General features: G+C 37.0%; 1 protein-coding gene across 2 annotated transcripts in view; it reads left to right on the top strand.

Annotated features, from left to right (window-relative positions):
* STARD13 (StAR related lipid transfer domain containing 13) overlaps positions 1-21,883 on the top strand; it is a 562,325-nt gene that overhangs the window by 116,221 nt on the left and 424,221 nt on the right. The window contains exon 1 of one of the 2 annotated variants that reach the window (XM_063619303.1): positions 20,441-20,794. The exons of the other annotated variant lie outside the window; for it this stretch is intronic. Within the exon in view, the coding sequence (XP_063475373.1) occupies positions 20,786-20,794 (9 nt within the window). The 5' untranslated portion in view covers positions 20,441-20,785. Of the gene's footprint in view, positions 1-20,440; positions 20,795-21,883 lie in introns of those variants that run through there. 2 annotated transcript variants of the gene reach the window in all.

Raw genomic sequence — 21,883 nt, 5'->3', positions numbered from 1 at the left:
GGAAAATAGAGAATTCAAATGACAGATTTGTTAAAAATTGTAATATAAACCTGCCTATCATATGCCTAAAAACATGAAATTGAAAAGTCAACTATTCTTACTTTTAACACTGTATTGTCTTCAATTCTCAGGATATGTACTAATTTCCAGATGAGTGACTTGGTTAGAAAGGGATGACACTGAATCTGAGGATTACTGATGACAAAAAATAAAACTCTAATATTGGGAGAATTCTGTGCATGATAACAGCAGTAGCCTTATATTAGCAGACAGAGTACTACTATAATCATTTTATTATATTTGTCAGAATAAACATTTAGAATTATATGGGAGTCACTTCTTATTGTATTTATAACCATTTTCAGGCCCTAGGATAGCATAACAGAAAGTAGAAAGTGAGAAGAATCAGTGAAACATTAGCTTCTGAGCAGTGTCAAAATTTTTGCCCCTTTTCCTAAAGAAAACTTAGTAATTCCTTTCTATTTCTTTCACTTCTTTCCTTCATTTTTTCTGTATCCTTCTTTCTTTCCCTTCTTTCTCTCTACCATACAGATAGGCTGGTATTTTTTTTTAATTTCAAAAAATAAATACAAATAGTTCAAAGCAAGCTGGGAAAAATACCTTACCAACAGGGCCATATTTTAAAAGAAAGTATATAAATGTGCTTTAGTAAAGATATTATTTTTAAATTTTATTTAACAAGCATTTATTGTCCCTAGTACTTTCTTGTTTTTAAAATATTGACTTATTTAACCTTAACCTGTGAGGCAGATATCACTATTATCATCCCCAATTTCTAGATAAGGAAACTGAGGCATAGAGAGGTATGTACCTTGCAGGTACCTTGCTCACAGTCACAGAACAAGCAAGTGATGGAAAGAAAGATTATGAGTGAAAAAAACCTTGGGAGAATTTGGAAACTATTTTTTTCCTCTTAAAGTATTTTTGTTTCTGTTCTATAAATGAGATTGTATTTCCACCTTTATTACAAAATGACTTTTTACTACATTTGGCTTTTTACAATCTTAAATGGTTTTTATTCTCATGAAATAGTTTATTGGTTTAAATGATATGGCGGCTTACTCCCTTGTGCTTCTCTGTCATTGCCCTTGAGAACGTTCTGATGCACAGAAAATGAAACTCTCACAGCTATAATTTCAAGTTAGGGACCATGGTCATACCAACATCTCGTTCTCCCTAAATTCTCTATGGCCTCTGAGGAAACCTTCTATAGGTATACCTTCCTGCCTCTTAGCAAGGGTTTATACTAAACTCCTGTCTCTTAGCAAGGACTTATACCTTGGCTTACTAAATGAGTGGTGGGAGTGGAAGAGAAAGGATTAAATCACTTCTACAAAGGTCTCACCCTTTCCAAAGTTTCCCATTCTGAGTTTTCAATAAGTAATAAAAACAGTTAAAAAATCATTTACAGAGCACCTTCTATGTAACACATACAGTGATAGTACTAGAAATATCAAGAGAAACAAGATACAATTACTGTCCTGCAGGAAATATGGCAAATAATGAAATACTAAATCTTAGGAAGAATGTAAATTCTTCACAAATTTCAAGAAAGTGAGCAATAATTTCCCTGAATAAGATCATCTAAAAACTAATGGCTGCAAGATTTTTAAAAACGTATTTGTAGAATAACATGAAAATTCAAGAGGAGATTTTTTTCCCAGATTTATACAGGAGTATTATGCTACTTGGAAATAATACTTTCTTGGAAATCATCACAAGTCATTACATTGCCTGGGTGAAGTCTGAATTTAAAAAATCAAGTTCAATGTACATAAGCTTCTAAAACAAAAGCAATACATTATCCTAATTTTAAAGAAGAGAAGGAGGGAGAGAAGGAAGAGGGACTAGAAGAAGGAGAAGAAGTGGGGTGGGGAAACAATATTCTTTCAATCTAAGGGGTTAAAGGAGCAACAGTAAGGATTTCTTTACAGAACACTTCTTGTCTCTTGTGAATTTAGTACACTCAATGGTGCCCTACAGATTGAATGAGAGGTGGAATGATATCATCCAGCTAGGTACTATTTGATGAATCTGCTTTTTTCAAACTGGTGAATCACCAAATGGCTGCTTCAAGTAAAAAGTTGCATGCTTGACTAAACCTCATCTCTACAAAAAATACAAAAATTAGCCAGGCATGATGGTGTGTGCTTGTGGTCCCAGCTACTTGGGAGGCTGAGGTGGGAGGATCGCTTGAACCCAGGAGAAGCCAAGATCACACCACTGCACTCCAGCCTGGAAGACACAGTGAGACCCTGTCTCACACACACACACAAAAAAAGTTGTATGCTTTCCTTACCAAAATGAATTAGGCCCTCCCTAAGTCTCTAATGCATTATTAGGAAGATAATTTAAACATGTGAGAGAAGTTGGTAATCCACCATAAATCCAGAATGTTTAAAATGATTTTTATAAAAGTAAGTTTTAGAATAGGAATAGAAATGTGAAAAGTAGGAGTAAGGAAAAGACAGTGGGCAGTGGCTTATGTCTGTAATCTCAATGCTTTGGGACACTAAGGTGGGAGGGCCACTTGAGGCCAGGAGTTTGAAACCAGCCTGGGCAACTTAGTGAGACCCCCATCACTACAAAAAATAAAAAAGAATTAGCTGGGAAAGGTGGCGCCCCTGTGGTCTCAGTCACTCAGGAGCCTTGGGTGGAGGATTGCTTAAGCCCAAGAATTGGAGGCTGCAGTAAGCTGGAATCACGCCACTGCACTCCAGCCTAAGTGACAGAGTGAGACTCTGTCTCTTTAAAAAGAAATTTTAAAAAAGTGAGAAAGGAAAAGAAAAGAGAGGCGGGAAGGAAATGAATAAGCATTGAAAGCATTCTTCATGAATATCTGAACCCTATTATAAAAAAGAACAATTAAACATCATCTTGATTTTATTTTACCTTACCTTATGAATTTTTCCATAAGAAATCTAATGTATTGAAAGTCCATTACATTGTGCAAAATGCCAGTTTCAACAGTAAACATAACAGCGTTAACCTTTGTGTGTTCCTACTTTGCCAGTTCTTGCTTCACTAGCTAAAGAGCCCTGTGTCTATGAAAGCTCCACAGCCATGGCTCTGCCATTTATTTTTCTGAAGAAGAAATATTATTATCTCCAAACCTGGGGCCTCAGGAATACCACATCAGACTACAAAAATGGGTCAGACTATAAAAATGGGTCTAATACTAACAAGAGATTGAACATCATAGAACAGTGGGCAAAGTCCATTTACCTAACTTATTTCATGTGATTCTCATAATTCTGATGTTAAGTACTAAGACCTTATTATTTCAAGTTTTTAAGTGAAATAACTGAAGTTTGTGGAGGATCAGGGACTTTTCTAGGTTCATTTAACTAGTGTCTAGCAGGACAATGCTCAACCAGTATTTCCTAACTCCAGGTTGTTTACTCTTTCCATTAGATCACCATCCCATTCTCTCAAAAATCGAACTGAGGTTAGGTTAGACTAGAGAGGAACGAACAGCTGTTTGGGATGATCAGCAGCTTAGAGAATAGCATTAGAACTTACAAGAATGCACCCAGGGTATTGAAATTTATTATAAAAACAAACCTCCCAATTACAAAATAATTTCAGAATAAAAAAGGTTTACACCTAATAAGGCCATTCTCTTCTTTCCTAAAAACTTCATGAAAAGTTAATGCAGACAGTTGGAGCCTTTTAGCTCCTCCGCTGGTCTGGCCTCTGACTAAAAATAAGCCCTCTGCCCTGCAGAAGCTTTGTTGAATCCCAGCAAGAGGTTAGAGAAATAGCAGACATGGGCTTAGCTGATTTGATGCTAGGCTAAGAGAAAAATCCAGGCTTAAGGTCTCTGATGTGAAAAAGAGGAATGGATTGAGAGGGCACCTAACACCTAGTTTCAGTTCAGATACTAACTAGTTACATATGACCTTAAACACATTTTGAAACCCTTTATGATTACTTTCTACATCCTTTCTTAGTTATCTCAGAACATGACCTAGTGCGGAGTTTCTGACACTGTGATCCTTAGACTACCAGCCTCAGAATCACCTGGGGGTGTTTGTTGTTAAATGCAGATTCCTGGGCCCTACACCCAGACCTACTAAACAAAAATGCCCTGAGATGAACCCAGGAAAACCAACGTATGCTTTCAAAGTTTGCACGCTTAAAATTTGCCAAACACTAGGAGGGCTTTTGAAATAAATTACACACAATTTTGTTCCTAACCCCAACATTTACTGGAAAATTACCTCACCTTTACCTCTGCGGAGTTTGCAGCCCCAAGCCTTTTCTTCTCAGTCACACTCAGCCAGCTCAACCTCTCTGGACCTCACTTTTCCAACCTCTAAAATGGGTATGACAACATTCAGCACATCGAGTGGATATGAAAAATAAATGAGATTGTGCATTTATATCTTCAATGGGCCTAACAATTTATAACACATAACAAATAATAAATATTAGGTAACTTTACTTTGTAATAACAGGCCTTAGCATAATGATAGCAGATATTTGATACTTACTATACATCATACCTGGCACATTCCATGTATTAATTCATATAACTATCATAATAATCCTATGAAGAAGGCACTATTATTATGCTCAGTTCCTCTAGAGAGGAAAAGTCTGAGGCATGGAAGGTTAGATAACTTGCATAGGGTCACACAGACAGTAGGTGATGGAGTCACAAGCCCTCTAAGCGAATTAGCTACAAAATTGAGAATTTCTCTTTTAGAATCACTGCCACCATCACTGCCTTCAAGAAATACATGGCAGAGCTGCATCCCACTTAGAAGCTATGAAATTGGGGCCAGATTATTTTGATACATACCACATTTTGAGATACATTGCCAAATTAAGAGGCTAAAAAAATTACATCTCCTGAGTATTTAATGTTCCTCCCTATATAAGTATTATACTGTTTTAATTATTACAGCTTTAAAATATGGTTAAATATCTATTAGTATTGATTAGGCCAGATACCCGATGGTGAAGAGAAGATATAATTGAAATTCATAAACTCATGAAAGGGAGAGGCATTTAACATATTCACCAAACTCTTAAGAATAATATAATGATTATGTTAAAAATAGAAATCTTTTTAAAAATTTGCTCTGAATCCTGAAAACTAAACTATAAATTCTAAAATTTTGATATAATTATTGGGAAAATTTTAATTAAAATAATGCTTGCAGCCAGGCACGGTGGCTCACACCTGTAATCCCAGCACTTTGGGAGGCTGAGGCAGGTGGATTATGAGGTCAAGACATCGAGACCATCCTGGCCAACATGGTGAAACCCTGTCTCTACTAAAAATACAAAAATTAGACAGGCGTGGTGGTGGGTGCCTGTAGTCCCAGCTACTTGGGAGGCTGGGGCAGGAGAATCACTTGAGCCCTGGAGGCGAAGGTTGCAGTGAGCCAAGATTGCGCCACTACACTCCATCCTGGCCACAGAGTGAGACTCCATCTCAAAAAAAAAAAAAAAGTGCTTAGTTTTATAATTGCAAATAAATATTTAAAAATTCTACTCAAACTATGATCAAATATAAAATTACTATTGACATATTGGTATATTTCCCATTAATCTCCTCATGAAAAGTTATTTTTGTTTTGCTTATATACTTATACTCACACTATTTATATACATTTATGTCCTATGTCATTTAACATAAAATTTATAAGCATTATTCCTTATAATCACATGCTACTTAAAATTACTTTAATAACTGCATAATATGCCTACTTCTGAGTTGTAAGTTAAACAATTACAACTATGATTATTTTGACTAATCTCCTACCTAGGTGTTTAGGTTGTTTCCAATTTTGTACATTTATGAATGAAACTGGAATTCATATTTGCCTCACCCAGTTTCAGGATTATTTCCATTAAAAAAATTCCCAGAAGTATAATTGCTAGATCAAATGCAACTCTTTATATCAATAAAAATTATTGAATTATCCATTTCAAAATGCTTGGCAATGTATTTTTAATATGTACTAAAAACAAAATGTTTAATTTCTTGAGTATTTTGTTTAATCTTCTATTCCTATATCTATATTTTAGCTAGTAAAGGATAGCTTTAAAATATGGTTCAGTGTCTACCATAGCCTGTGTAATTCATTTCTCTCCCTTTCAAAATATTCTGTGAATTTTTGTGTTTTTAATCTTCCAGATAAACTTTAGAATGATTTTAAGTCAGAAAATCAAACTTTCACTATAATTTTTACTAAAATTGTGTCAAATCTCTAATTTGGAGGTAACTGACATTTCGAAGTATTATTTTTGACATATGGAAACATAGTTTGTCTATTATTTATTTCTATTTTTAATTCTTTCAAAGCTTAATCACTTTTTATTCCTATAGGTCACAAATATTCTTCAGTAAAGGTATTCTTAAAGTTTTGTTGCTATAGTGAATGTGCTTCTCCTTTCATTCATTTCTTAACAGCTTTATTGAGGTATAATTTACATATAAAATTTATAGTTTAAGTATGTAATTCAGTGATTATTTTAGGTAAATGAGTTGTTCACTTGCACCACAATCTAGTCTTAGAATGTTTCCATCACCACAAAAGGATTTTACCTTCTGTTGGTGGTTTCTGATTTATCTGTTACAGTCAAAGAACATACTTAATGTGATTTTATTCCTTTTAAATATATTCAGATGTGTTTTATGTCCTAGAATATGGTCTATTTTGGAGGACAGTCTATGTGTGCTTGTGAGGAATGTGTATTCTGCTTTTGTTTGGTGGATAGAGGTCAGTTAGGTCTAGTCTACTGATTATGTTGTGTAAGCGTTAAGTGATACAAAACATATCCTTGCTAATTTTATATCTACTTGTTCATCAGTTATCGAGATTGGGGTGTTGAAGTCTCCAATTATTATTATCTATATCTGTCTTCAGTTCTGTGATTTATTGCTCCATGTACTTGGGGAAATCTGAGGTATATATATATAACTTTTCTATTTTCCTGTTGAATTAACCCCCTTATTATGAAATGTACCCTTTGTCTCAAGTATTTTATTTATTTTTGTCTCAAAGTGTATTTTGTCTAATATTAGTATATTGACTGAAGGTCTTTAATGGTTACTGTTTGTATGATGTATCATTTTCTATCCTTTTAACTTTCAGACTAAATTTTTGAATCTAAAGTGTGTCTCATGGCAACCTGAGGTGGCTCATGCCTATAATCCCAGCACTTTGGGAGGCCAAGGTGGGTGGATCACCTGAGGTCAGGAGTTCAAGACCAGCCTGGCCAACATGGTGAAACTCTATATCAATAATACAAAAATAAGCCAGGTGTGGTGGTGGGCACCTGTAACCCCAGCTACTCAGGAGGATGAGGCAGGAGAATCACTTGAAACCAGGAGGTGGAGGTTGCTTTGAGCCAAGATCCTGACACTGTACTCCAGCCTGGCTGACAGAGTGAGACTCCGCCTCAAAAAAAAAAAAAAGAAAAAAAGAAAAAGCTTATCTCTTGTGGACAGCAGATAGTTGGATCTTGCTTTTCAAAATCCAGCCCGACAATCTGCCTTTTGGTTGCTGTATTTAATCTATTTACTCATAATGAAATTACATCTTAAGCATCCCTAATCTGAAAATCCAAAATCGAAATTCCCCCAAATCCAAAACTTTTTGAGTGCTGACATGAAGTCACAAGTTGAAAATTCCATACCTGACCTCATGTGATGGATCACAGTCAAAATGCAGATACACATTAAGTTAATGTCTCCAAAGAGACCCTCCCAGTCCCTTTCAGCTGTGAAGTATCTTTTCCACACATGCCCCAGATTTCCTCATGCAGGCACATCCACAAAGGGTAATAAAATGGCACATGTCAGGCAAGACACACCAATGGCAGGTTATCCGTGATGCCCTACATGAGGCCAAGACCTACATGCCTTACTCATTATGTTGTTTTGTTTTGCTTATTCTCTTCTCTGTGATATGCTGTGGAAAATGTAAAAAGATCTGCAGATACCCTTATGAGTAACAGTAGTAAAGAAAAGAGGAAGCATTTATACTTATCTATAGCACAGAAAGTCAAGCTGTTGCAGAAACTGGATGGTGGTCTAAGTGGAAAATGTCTTATAGAAGAGTATAGTGTTGGAGTGACCACCACATATGACCTGAAGAAAGAGAAGGATACATTGTTGAAGTTCTATGCTGAAAGCGATGAACAGAAGTTAATGAAAAATAAAAAAGCAATGCATGGAGTGAAATATGAAGTCCTTGAATGTGTATTGAACGAATGGAACCATCAGTGTCACAGCGAATACATGCCACTTAATGGTATGCTGAACACGAAACTTGCAAAGATCTGTCATGATGAACCGAAAATTGAAGGGAACTGTGAATATTCAACAGGCTAGTTGCAGAAATTTAAGAAAATGCACAGCGTTAAGGTTTTGAAGATTTGTAGTAATGAACCATTTCCTGATCATGAAGCAAGGGAGAAATTCACTGATGAGGTTACCAAGGTCATCACTGATGAAAATCTGATACCAGGACAGGTCTGTAATGCTGATGAAACATCACTGTTTCGGCATTATTGCACCAGAAAAACACTGACTACAGCTGGTGAGACAGCTTCAATAGGAATTAAGGATGCTAAGGACAGAGTAACTGTTCTGGGATGTGCTAATGCATCAGGCATGCATAAAGGTAACCTTGCTATGATAGACAAAAGCTTACATCCTTGTTGTTTTCAAGGAGTAAATTTCTTACCAGTAAATTATTATGCTAACAAAAAAGGCATAGAGCATCAGGGATATCTTTTCTGATTGGTTTCACAAACATTTGGTACTAGTGGCTCTTGCTTGCTGTAGGGAATCTAGACTGAATGATTAATGACTCCAAGATTTTGGTACTGCTTGATAAGGATTCTGCTCATCATCCAGCAGAAATTCTCATCAAAAATGTTTAGGTCATGTATTTTACCCTAATTGTGACTTCATTAATTGATCCATGTGACTAGGGTGTCCTTGGATCAATAAAGAATAAAATATAAAAACAGTTTCTTGATCAGCATGCTAGCAGCAGTGAACAGAGGCATGAGTGTGGAAAGTTTTCAAAAGGAGTTTAGCATGCCAAGAATGCCCATGTTTGGAATACAGTGACAAATACACAGTTGTGCATGCCTGGCACAACCTCTGGGCCATAACTGTGTTCAGTAATGGTGATGAACAAGGTGGTGCCTTTGAAGGTTTCTATATGTCACATGAGAAAAAAAATGATGTCTGACCTCCATACATATACAAAAAAAATACCTTCAAAGTCTGGCAGTAAAATGGAAGAAACAGATGTCACGTAAGTTTTTACCAGCAATAATGCAGCTCTAATTATTCATTCATTGATCCATGGGGAAATAGCCAAAATGTTTCTTAATCAAGGTGATTATGATAATAGTGATGATGAAGATGATGTTAACACTGTGGAAAACGTGCCTATAGATGACATGGTGAAAATGTGTCATGGGCTTATTGAAGGACTACAGCAGTTTATTTAGTATCCCCAGATGGGTTAGAACATGGATTTTTAGATTTTAAAATGCTGGGCTTCACCCTCAGAGTTTCTCATTCAATAGATTTTGGTCAGGGGTCGAGAATGTGTATTTCTAACAAGTTTCCAGGTTATGTTGATATCATCCTGGGGTCCACACTTTACAATTCAATAACCGAGTATACTTATTTTTATGAGAGAATGTGTATTACTTGATTTCAGTTTATTCTCAATTACACAAAAAATAAATGAGGACACTTAATATTTTGAAAACATAAGATGGTAGAATGTGTAGCTATAGCAACACATCTAACTGAACTATTACTCAGTAACCAAAAAAACTCAATACATTCTCCAAAGCAGAAATCAAGATGTCCTTTGCTGAACTGTATGAAGTTTTTGTGTTTTATTTTAATTAACCGACATGCTAAGGACAAACATTTTCTCGAACTTATTTGTTCTATAAATTGTTAACACATAAGTTTAAAAATATTTATGTGGTAATAATTATCAGTCATCTTTTCTTTTGATTACTGACTGCTTTTGTGATTTAAAAAAGTACTTTTCTATCCAGAGATTAGATATTCACCAGCAATTTCCTGATTTTTGATTTTGTCTTTCTTTACATATATCACTTTGTTCTACCTAGAATTTATTTTGATGCATGTATATTTTACTCAATTTTTAACTAAAATAAATACAATTATTTTTATACAGAAAATTCTTTGGGCATATTATATTCAGGGCATTGTAGTAAATACTCTCAGTGTTTATAATTACCTTTGTAAGATGCATATTAAAACAGCAAACATTATTGAATTCTCCAAGTTAGTTTTATTTTATAGCATGAGGTGGTATAATCTTCTTAAGCATTCCTGGAAATATTTAAAAAAAAAATCACAAACGTACCACACATATCTAAAAATCTAAGTGTGCCAACTATATACCTTTGATGTTTCCTGAGAGTCCTGAGTTTGCAAAGTCTTACCTATATAACAACATTCAACTGTGTACAATTTTGTGAATCAGGCATCACATTTTCCACACGAGTCCACTCCACAGAAATGGCTTCAGTCCATTTCATCAAACTGCTATGTTGTGTCAATAAGCTTTCTATGCACTATTCCACTTTTAAGAACTGATGGCCCTTGTACATTTGGGTTTTTTTCAACCAACAGTTGCATGCTAAGAACATCTTCCCAATTCTGTTAGAAGACTGAAGAGGAACTTGGTCAGTTTTTCAGCAGTCAGCCGTGTCCTCTTGTTCTCATTTCTGTTTTCTTCCTCCAAAAAAATCACTTCCCCTACCTTTGGCGCATTTATTTTTCTATGGTATATCACTGCCTAGTATTGGAGTTGTTTTAACTTTTTCCTTCACCTAGCATTACTTATCAACATGATAGTTACATTCCCAAAAACTATATTGTAAAAGAAAGCAGGGATGAAATATTTAAGACCTGATAGGAAAAGCAGGTTTAGGAGATCAGAGTTATAGTGAATCTAAAATAAAGGCTGATGGCTCATTAAATAAATCAACTAATGGCATTTTAAGTATTTTTAAATAGAAAAATTTGGCATTGTTCAATAACTAGTATTCCTTCTTCCTAACAAACTTTTTATTTCCTTAACCTTCTAATCATCTAAGATTCTTAGGAATACGTTTTTGCTTCTTGTGAACAAAAATTGTTAAGAAATATTTTTTCTTGGATCTTCATGAACAGTGCTTTTAAGTTTTATTATTCAATTATCTTATTTAGCTTAGGAAAATTGAAGAAGAAAATGCCAGTGCACTGTGATATAGTCTTAAAATCCTTCTAAATGCATTGTTTTATATTCACAAGAACTTAATGCCAAAGCATAAATGACCACAGCAGAACACTGCTCTACCCTAAAGCTTTCACATCCCAATTCCTTTCCTTTGGCTTATGTTGTCTCAGTTTTCTCTATTTCTCTCAAGGTTACATTACAAAATTATCTATTTACACTTGCTCTTCCATATATTTTACCTCTTCTTCTCAGGGCCCTATGTTTTGTTGTAATTTTAAAAATTATCTTCAAGAAAAATTACCCAATTTTTACAAACATAGTATCCTAAATTCCCACATTTGTGAAAAAAGTACAAATATGTAAATACATATATGTAAAATTTTGTACAGTAGGAATGTTCATTGGGGAAACATTATTGAAACTGACACAAAGTGTTTAACAGAAATTTGCTTAAAGGGATCAAATTTCATCTGGCATAGGAACATATTTAAAACAGTGGGGTTGACAGAATAGCTACATCTGTGTCACCCAACCATCAAGGCTGACAAACTAAATCCAGTTGTTTAGTAAAGTTAATGACTAATTCTGAGCAATACATGGCCAAAAGAATAAGAAAACACTGTATCATAAGAGCTGAAAAACATCTACTGGGAAATGACTATTTTGTGAATACTTAAAAGCCATATAAATGTACTATTATATTTTCATTTTTTCTAAAGTATTATAATTGGCAGGGCTCAAATTAGTATAGTAAAGTTAAATATATTTCAACATTTTATTAAACATTTAAAATATTTTATCCATATCAAGTATCAGGGGCTTAAGATGAGCTATTCCAAAAAAAGTATGATCTACATCAATACTCTCACTTTAAAAGAATTATTATAATTTATCCATACATGAAATATAAACATTATTAGAACATGTATTAGGCTTAAATTGATTACAAATAAAAAATATTAATCTTGCCTGTAATCCCAGCTACTCAGGAGGCTGAGGTAGGAGAATCACTTGAGCCTGGGAGGTGGAAGTTGCAGTAAGTGGAGACTGCACCACTGCACTGCAGCCTGGGCGACAGAGTGAGACTGTCTCCAAAAAAAAAAAAAATTAATCCGACAACACAATAATAAATAAATTTAGCTCATCACAAGGGAGCATGGTCATTAAAATGAGTTTAGCAGAATAGTCAATTCAAACTTATTTCCAAAGACTAACTTAGTATAAATTATAGGTAGTTTGAGATTTAAAATGTGGCAAACCAAAAATAGGACAGTATAAAGGCTAGAGACTCAAATACCAATGAATGACAAAGAAAAATTGGCCCAATACTTAGTCAAAATGTGACTATTAGTACTATTAGGCTAAAATTAAAAGTATTAATAAGTCTATTGATTATAGCAAATAAACCGCCAAAAAGCTCTAACAACTAAGACCCCTTTAACAGCTGAATCAACTTAATTCTTCTTAGACAAATGCTTTTCGCCACAAATATTCATTATACATCCATTTACATATTATGTTCTTAGAAAATAAGAGAAAAAAATCAGAAAAGGAGGCTTCCATATAATAATAGGAATTATTTTTGAAAGAAAATCTGATGTGGGAATCCTAATTACTGTATCAATTTCAAGAATTGGTTGAAAGTAAACTACAGTATCATTTCATAAGAGTGTTTACTGATGAAATTAGCCAGGATAAATTGTAATGTTAACAGCCATAATAAATAAACGTCATAAAATACTAATTACTTTTAGTCAACAAAGTAAGGTTATTTAACAACTGTCTTAGTCCATTTATTTTTCTATAAAGGAATACTTGAGGCTGGGTAATTTATAAAGAAAAGAGGTTTACTTGGCTCACAGTTCTGCAGGCTGTACAAGAAGCATGGTATCAGCAGCTGCTTCTGCTGAGGGCCTCAGGCTGTTTCCACTTGTGGGTGAAGGTGAAGGGGAACCAGCATGTGCAGAGATCACATGGTAAGCGAGGAAGCAAGACAAAGCAGCAAGAAAATCGATAGGAGGGAGGTGCCAGGCTCTTAACAACCAGCTCTGACAGGAACTAATAGAGAACTCACTCATTATCACTAGGAGGGCACCAAGCCCTGTGTCAGGGATCCACCCCCATGCCTGAAAACATCTCCCATTAAGCCCCACCTCCAACACTGGGGATCAAATTTCAACGTGAGATTTGGAGGGATCCAACAAACCAAATGATAGCAATAATGCTCCCAAAATACAGCAGGTATATGAAATATATAGCATTACTAATGAAGTGTGCTTTACATCTTATCTGCCTGCTTCATTAGTGAATTTATTACAATATAGGTTTAAAATAAGGCAAAGAACATTCACCTTTCGGGCCAGGCACAGTGGCTCACGCCTGTAATCCCAGCACTTTGGGAAGCCGAGGCAGGCAGATCACGAGGTCAGGAGATCGAGATCATCCTGGCTAACACGGTGAAATACCGTCTCTACTAAAAATACAAAAAATTAGGCCAGGCGCGGTGGCTCACACCCGTAATCCCAGCACTTTGAGAGGCCGAGGCGGGTGGATCACCTGAGTTCGGGAGTTCGAGACCAGACTGACCAACATGGAGAAAACCAATCTCTACTAAAAAAAGTACAAAATTTTAGCCGGGCATGGTGGCACATGCCTGTAATCCCAGCCACTCAGGAAGGCTGAGGCAGGAGACTCACTTGAACCTGGGAGCAGAGGTTGTGGCGAGCCGAGATCGCACCGTGACACCCCAGCCTGGGCAACAAGAGCAAAACCCCGTCTCAAATACATAAATAAATAAAACAAAAAAATTAGCCAGGTGTGGTAGCACACGCCTGTAGTCCCAGCTACTCAGGAGGTTGAGGCAGGAGAATCGCTTGAACCCGGGAGGCAGAGGTTGCAGTGAGCCGAAATCGGGCCACTGTACTCCAGCCTGGGCGACAGAGCAAGCCTCCATCTCAAAAAAAAAAAAAAAGAAAAAACAACAACAAAAAAACCAAACCATGCACCTTTCCCTGATTTAAATGATTCATCAGTAATTATCCAAATACATGGTACTAGCCTATTAGGGAAATACCATGGTTTTAAGAGAGTTGTTCTCAACCTTTTTTTTCTTCTTTTCATGAAGGCCCATTCAGGCTAGAGGAGCAGAGGGGGGCAAACTTACGTCCAGTAAACAAAATAGCAGTGATTTAAATAAAATTGAGACCAGAAAACCGACTGCTTTCTACATTTTAGGAACTGATTATCATAAACATAAACTTATCTAACAATAACTGTATTTCTGTTTGTGGCAAGCACAAAAGTTACAGTGTGCAGCACACTTTAATCACTGTGTGATTTAATTACTGTGTCAATGAAAGCAGTGGCACAGTCAGAATTTGACAGCATTGAGTAAAGTCCTGCTGAAAAGATGAGACAAGTTCTGAGATGATCATTTTTTATAACGTAAGCACTGTGTACATTTATAAATGGCATGGTGGGGATGGGAGTGGGCTGGGGGTAGAGAATTCCGTAAAACAAGGGAACTTGAGGAAATGCAAAAGACTGAAAAAACCTGGAATCTTCCAAAGGGTAAAATTAGTACGTTTGTTTAAACTATTTTGTCCTTAATTTTAGTCATTTCTAACTTAACAGCTAAAGAACAATTTCTTTATAATAACTGAAATATTTAGTGTACTTGGTATTACAGCACCCTCTATCACATGATCATATACAGAATACATTTCTATGAACTGGTTGCTTTAATCTGTGAACATTTATATAGCTCTCTACTGGTTCTAGGGTTTAGTTTACTACTTCCCATCCACGGAGTCAAAAGTACTATACTAACTTGTGCAGGCTTAGTATCACCAGTGTAATTTAGTACCGTCTCTCCTGCAATAGCAAAAAGCATTATTGACAAAGCAATCCTGAACTCTAAATTATTCCAGGTGTGGTCCTAGTACCAACACCATCAGAATCACCTGAGATTTTATTAGAGCTACACTAATCCAGCTGTATCCCCAGACCTTCCCTCCCAGTTATAACCTCTGGGGTTGAGGCCCAGCCATCTCTTTTAACAAGCCTTCTAGAGAATCTGGATGCATGCTCCAGTTTGAGAACCACTACTATAGGAGAAATACAATCAAAGAGTCAAGTTAACATGTGCTATCTAAATTCTAAAGGAAATTTGTTTCACTGTATATTTTGATCTCCACAGCACCATTCCAATAAAACATTTAAAACAACGCTGTTAGTGCTCCAAGATTACAGGAAAAAAAAGAACTCATTATGAAAGGAAAATGTGTTGATTTTACTAACTTTGGGGGAATTATTTTTCCTTTCTCTGATTATCTAAAAGAAACATGACATGCAAACGGATCTACATTGAGCATTTCTGAGGCTACCTCTCTGAAACTTCCATGGCCTATTTTAAAGCAGATTACTACATTCTGCTTCTCGATGGGTTCCTAACACATACACAACAGGCTTTTACAACAGCGCTTTAATAGGCGAAAGGAAACAAAAGCTTTTACAGCAGAGGCCAATGTAAGCCACAAAGCTCGTGCCATCTTCCTACCAGGCAATTAATACAGGGTCCCAGACCTCAAAGATTAAAGAATTGATATGGGGAAGACTGAGAATGACCCAGCAACAACGCATAAGGAAGCAAAAAATAAAAGGACACTGTTTCTTCTGGACTTCAAACTAGGGAAAGAACCCAGTTTCCGCTCCATTTTGGGTTTGTAAAGCTCCTCCTACAAGCAGCTTCCGCTTCAGAGTCGCCACAAAGTCCCTCCCACGCGGGAACTCGGCGGGGCGGGGCGGAGACTCGGTTCCCTCCCAGTCCAGGGCGGGAGAAAGGAAAGCAGGGGCTGCGGTTTCTCTGGAAGGTTCCGAGAGAAAGGCGCGTGCCACCTCCGCGGGTGGCAGGAGACTCGGCACCAGATGGCGCTGCCGCACCGAGAGCCAGAGCCTGGGCAGCTGGGGAGACGGGAAGAGGCGTCACCGGATCCCTTCCTTTGCGCTCGTTGCCGGAAATGCACGCCGCAACCAGCCTCTGGTCCCGGATATGAAGACTTTTGGAAGGTTCCCTCGTGAGGGCGGGGCCAGAGCCGGAACCGAACGGCTACCGACGGGCCTCGGAGCGGAAACCCGGGGCGGCGCCAGCGGGCCCTCGTTGCTGGTGCACGCGCCTCGTCTTGGTGGGAGTGCGAGGGGCGGGGTCTCGCCGTGCGCTTGCGCACTTTGGGGACGTAGGCGCCGCCTGTGTGTGCGTCTTTTTCCATGTTTGCACGTTTGCTAGGCAGGCAAGGCGGAAGTGGTGGCGTAATGGGTTTTGTTTTAAATCCCGCCCACGGGGTTTGGGTTTCTGGCTGTGAGTCAGGTTTCTGGAAGGCTTTATGGAAAATTAATGATATAAGAGGTAAAACTGGATTTGTACTGTTTTCTTAGTCCTTAGCGATCCAAACGCAGTGTGGGTGCGGTCTCAGTGCTAAGATGGACCCAGCCTTCCCCTCTAAATCTTAGTGAACCGGCTTGATCCTCCGGTCTGTTCATCTTTAAGTGTTTATTCTGAGAAGGTAGGAGTGTCACAAGGAATAAAAAAGGCACGCAAACAAATAAACTACTCGTGTGGAACCAAAAACATTTTAAAATTATTTAAGAAAGCATGTCTTCGTGTTTTTTAAGCTTTTTAGCAAGCGATTCTCTTAAGGAGTTGTCTTAGTTTTTAATTTTTGTCGATACACAGTTTTATATTCTGTTTTGTGGTGTGGCCTTGGTGGTGTGGCCTTGGTCTTTTATCAAATTTTAAAGGAAAGCCTCTTGTGCAGATGTGTTCCAAAGGAAAATTTTGTCATTTTTTCACTTAAATTTTAGAGGACCATAGTAGTTTCTGAAGGTGCGTTGGCTTTGTTTTTAGATGCTGCAAGGAAACAAGTAAGGTGTGTTGCAGAAATAAAATCTGTATGAATCTGCATCCGCTCTGTTTAATTTTAAACTAATTCCAAAAATGTCAGCTGTGCAAAGTGCTCAGTTCTCCTGGAAAATTTCTTCAGCCTTGGTAAACACTTTTATCTGGATTTCAAAGCTCTTTGCAGTCCAGGGCCTATATAAAAACAATACTTGTAAAAGCCAGAGGGAAAGGAATACAGGCGTTTAAGTAGATATTTTGAAAGAAACAGCAGTGGGCCAGAGGATATAAGAAAGATTGTCCGAAATTGCCAAATAAGTGTATTTCATTGTTTTTTGCTAAAACCTTTTGATAGTCTGGGTAGTTGGTACTGGAAAAACGCTGCTGTGATGTGAGGAGTACCATGGCACCTGTTTATGTAAAAGTTAAGGGGATATTGCAATATCATTAAAGATTGGTCAGAAATAGTGCAAGAAGGAGGCAAGATATCCAAAGGGGAAGAAAAGGGGAAAATGTTGGAAGATGCTAGAAAACACGTGAAAGAGGTCAGAGCTGAAGCTGTAATAGGTCTTGAAAGAGTGATCTGGAAGATTGCAACATAGCTTTTAGACCCTAAAATCAAATGTATGGAATATGGAATCAGTTTATTTCATCATTGCATACTTCAGCTTTGGCTATATCCCATTTAGTTGCTTACTTTTTTTTTTTCGACTTTCCCATCTTTCTCTACATCGTATATAACCAACCTTAAATTGGGATTGCTTCATTTTGCTACCATTATACTATTAAGTTACACTAGCATAGCTCTTCACAGTTTAAAGAGTACACATATATTCAGAAATAGTGGCATTGACTCCTTTGCAAGTATCCTCAATTCTTATCCCTCACTTTTAGCACTTGCCCGGCAAAACTCAAACCATGGATGAACTCCTGCATGCGTTTATCTTTTCTGAGCTTGGACCCAGCCTGTTAACTGTTGGGTGGACTAGTGTGATCTCACACCTAAATTGGCTCTGCATATTGATCAGCTCTCCTACTCCTTTGCTCTACTGACTTTTCCCTTTTCTTCTGTAATCCAAATATCTCATTCTTTTCCCTCCTCAAATTATCAACTTCCTTCTCAACTAATGACTTTGCCTCACACTTTATTGAAAAAAGAATTGTGAGCATAAGCCAAGAATTTTTGTATATTCCCACCATCGAATCTATTTGTGTCTGCACTCATCAAACATCCTGGTATAGTAGTCGCCTTTATACATGGTTTTGCTTTCCATAGTTTCGGTTGCTCACTGTCAACCGAGGTCCAAAAATATTTAATGGAAATTTTCAGAAATATAAATTTTAAATTGCTAGAAGTTCTAAGTGGTGTGAAATCTCATGCTGCCCCTCTCTGTGCCTCCCAGAACGTGTATCCTCCCTTTGTTCAGCATCCGCTATCAGAGGTATCAACTATCACCATATCACTGAGCTTGGATTCAAATAATCTGTATTTTCCTTAATAATGTCTCCAAGGCCCAATAGTAGTGATACTGGCAATTTGAATATGCTAAAAGAAGCCTTAATGTGCTTCCTTTAAGTGGAAGGTAAAAGTTCTCGACTTAAGGAATCACGTAAGGTCACTGGGAACCAAGTGGTTGGTAAGAATCAGTCTTCTATCTGTGAAATTATGAAGAAAGAAAAAGAAATTCGTGCATAATATATTTAGGGTAGGGTACTCTCTCAGGTTTCAGGCATCCACTAGGTTCTTGGAACATATCCCCTGAGGCTAAGGGGGAACTACTATAGTTTAAAAGGGTGACAGGTCTTTTTATCAAATGCCAACACTTGCTATTTTTAGTCTTTAGTTTTAGCCATTAAGTGGGTATATGTTCAAAACTTTTGCCCATTTTAAAACTAAGTTGTTTGTAATTGAGTTGTAGGAGTTATTTCCATACTATGCATATGCCTTTTTTGTCGGAGGTATACGTTGTGAATATTTTTCTCCCAGTCTGTGGCCTGCTTTTTCATTTTCTTAATAGTATCTTTTAAAGAGCAGCTTTTGTTTGTAAGTTGTATTTTTGTAGGGATTTGTATATATCCAAATATTCATTGGCATAAAGCTGTTCATAAAATCCTCTCATTTCTAAGATTCACAATATATCTTATTTATGTTTATGATCCACTTAATTTTTAGTATGGCACAATAACAGTTGATAGTCATATTTTTCAGAACAGAAATCCTGTTATTCTGGTAGCATTCGTTAAAAAGATTATCCTTCATTGAATTAACCTTGGCACCTTTATTAAAAATCTGCCGATCTTCTGAATTTCTGTTCTATTCAATTTCATTGATAAATATGTCTGTTCTTAACCCAATCCCACACTGTATTGATTACTGTAGCTTTATACGTCTTGAGATCAGATAGTGGAAGTATTTTTTCCTCAAAATTACTTTGGCCATTCTAAGTCCTTTGCATTTTAATATAAATTTTTAAATTGTCATTTCAATTTCTAAAAACATCTGCTGGGAATTTGAATGGGATTCTGTTAAATTTATTCATCAGCTTGGAGAGAACTGACATCTTAAAAATACTGAGTTTTCCAATCTATGAACATGGCATATATCTCCTTTTATTTTGATCTTTAATTTCTGTTTGTAATTTTCAGCATACAGGTATTGCACATACATTGTTAAGTTTCTTCCTACACATTTCATGGTTTTTATTCTAAGTGTATTTTTTTAGTTTAAGTTTTCAGTTTGTTGAATCATTTTATTTTAGTTCTAGAATTTTCTTATGTATAGATTCTACATCTCTAGTATTAATAAATTCAAGGCCGGGCGCAGTGGCTCACGCCTATAATCCCAGCACTTTGGGAGGCTGAGGCGGGCGGATCACAAGTTCAGGAAATCGAGACCATCCTGGCTAACATGGTGAAACCCCGTCTCTACTAAAAATACAAAAAATTAGCCCGGCGTGGTGGCAGGCATGTGTAGTCCCAGCTACTCAGGAGGCTGAGGCAGGAGAATGGTGTGAACCCGGGAGGCGGAGCTTGCAGTGAGCCGAGATTATAACACTGCACTCCAGCCTGAGCGACAGAGCTAGACTCCGTCTCAAAAAAAAAAAAAAAAAAAAAAAATTAAATAGTTTGTGCCCGTTAACTCCAATATTTGGATCATCTGTGGATCTTGTTTCCATTATCTTTTTCTTCTGTTTCCTGGTATGCCCAGAAATTCTCTATGAAATGTTGTCTTTGTTTATGAAAAAAAAAAAAAAAAATACTGGGCTCTGAGTGGTGTTTTTTACTTTATGGAAGTATTTATAGGATTTACTTTTGCTTCTATTAGGAAGCTAGGCTAAGGGCAGACCACCTTAATCTAATATGGAAGTGAGATTATTTCAAACTGGTTTTCAGACTTGGTTAGGTCTGGTCTATTTCAGGTTCTTTCTTACTCCTGAGGTGACCCTTTCTGTATCCCAGCTAAAAGCCAAGGTGTTAGGCCTTCCCTCTTTCGTGGGCCCTGCACCCCCTATTTTATTTTCTCAATCAGTGGACTCCTGAAAGCAAGCTCTTCTCAGCTTCTCTGCTTCTTAGTTGCCATTATCTGTGTAACTTCTCAGCCTCTGAAACAACTTCCAAATTGATGAATAAGGTAAGGAGAAAAAGAGAGTCAAATATGGGCAGAATTTTCCGCACCCTTCTTTGGGATCTTGCCCTCTCAAGATCCTTTTTGTATTTTACTCAGATTTCCCTAGTTCTTCACAGTTCAGAGGCGGAGTCTATTTTTTAATCTGAGAGTCTTTATGCTAATAAAGATAGGCTCATTTTTCTGAACTAGTGTCAATACTTTTTGTTTCTAAACATCAGAAACAACACAGAAGACATGGAAGTGACTTTCCGTCTTACTTCTAGAGGTGTTTGTGGGGCCTCCTGGCAATGATACCCCCTTGCCACAGATGGGTTCCTAGGCAATGCCCTAGTTCTCTTTAGAGTTGGCCTGACTCTGTCTTCTGTATGGGGAAGCACCCTCTGTTCCTTTTGCTGAGAGATCAGGGTAGTTCTGTTTCCAGGCGAGCTAAACATGACTATGCTGTAGCTGTAAATTCAGTCTGTCACCTTTGGTGCTCTTAAAATACAAGCATATGTTCTAGTCAAGCAAGAAGAAATACATCTTTTCTTTTCTTTTCCCTTTTTTTTTTTTTATGCCAGTGAAGAAATACACACTTCCTGGCCAAGCCCGAGAGTGGATTTGATTTTTTACTGTAATTTCAAGGAATAATTATATAAAACATTGCCCACAGGTCTGTGAGTGTACTGTAGGAAGATCGAATGATCAGGACTTAATCCAAGACCCCTCACTTTCTGCATGGGTGTAATTGAGCAAATTATTTAACTTTTCTGAGCCTCAGTTTCCCTAAAGTGTCAAATAAGATACCTACTTGCCAAGATTGGGTTTTAAAAAGATTGTTTGTAAAATGTCTGATACATAATGGGTTCTTTATTGTTTTTAAAATTATTTATACAAAAAGACAGTTTTAACTTCAAGGGGGAATGTTAGTAATAACTTGTCTGCGTAGCAGCAGTATTTCGGAAGCCACAACATTTCCAGCTTTCTGCTCATCACTTAGTTTGTTTTATTCAGTAAACATTGATTGGACTCCCACTAAATGCTGAATGCTGCACTAGGATGCAAAACCAGCGAAACAATAACCTTTCTCACAGCTATGTAAACAACTTGTTC

Source organism: Symphalangus syndactylus, chromosome 15 (assembly GCF_028878055.3).
Source record: "Symphalangus syndactylus isolate Jambi chromosome 15, NHGRI_mSymSyn1-v2.1_pri, whole genome shotgun sequence".
In the NCBI taxonomy this organism is placed as follows: Eukaryota; Metazoa; Chordata; class Mammalia; order Primates; family Hylobatidae; genus Symphalangus; species Symphalangus syndactylus.
This window is presented reverse-complemented; position numbering and strand designations above follow the sequence as displayed.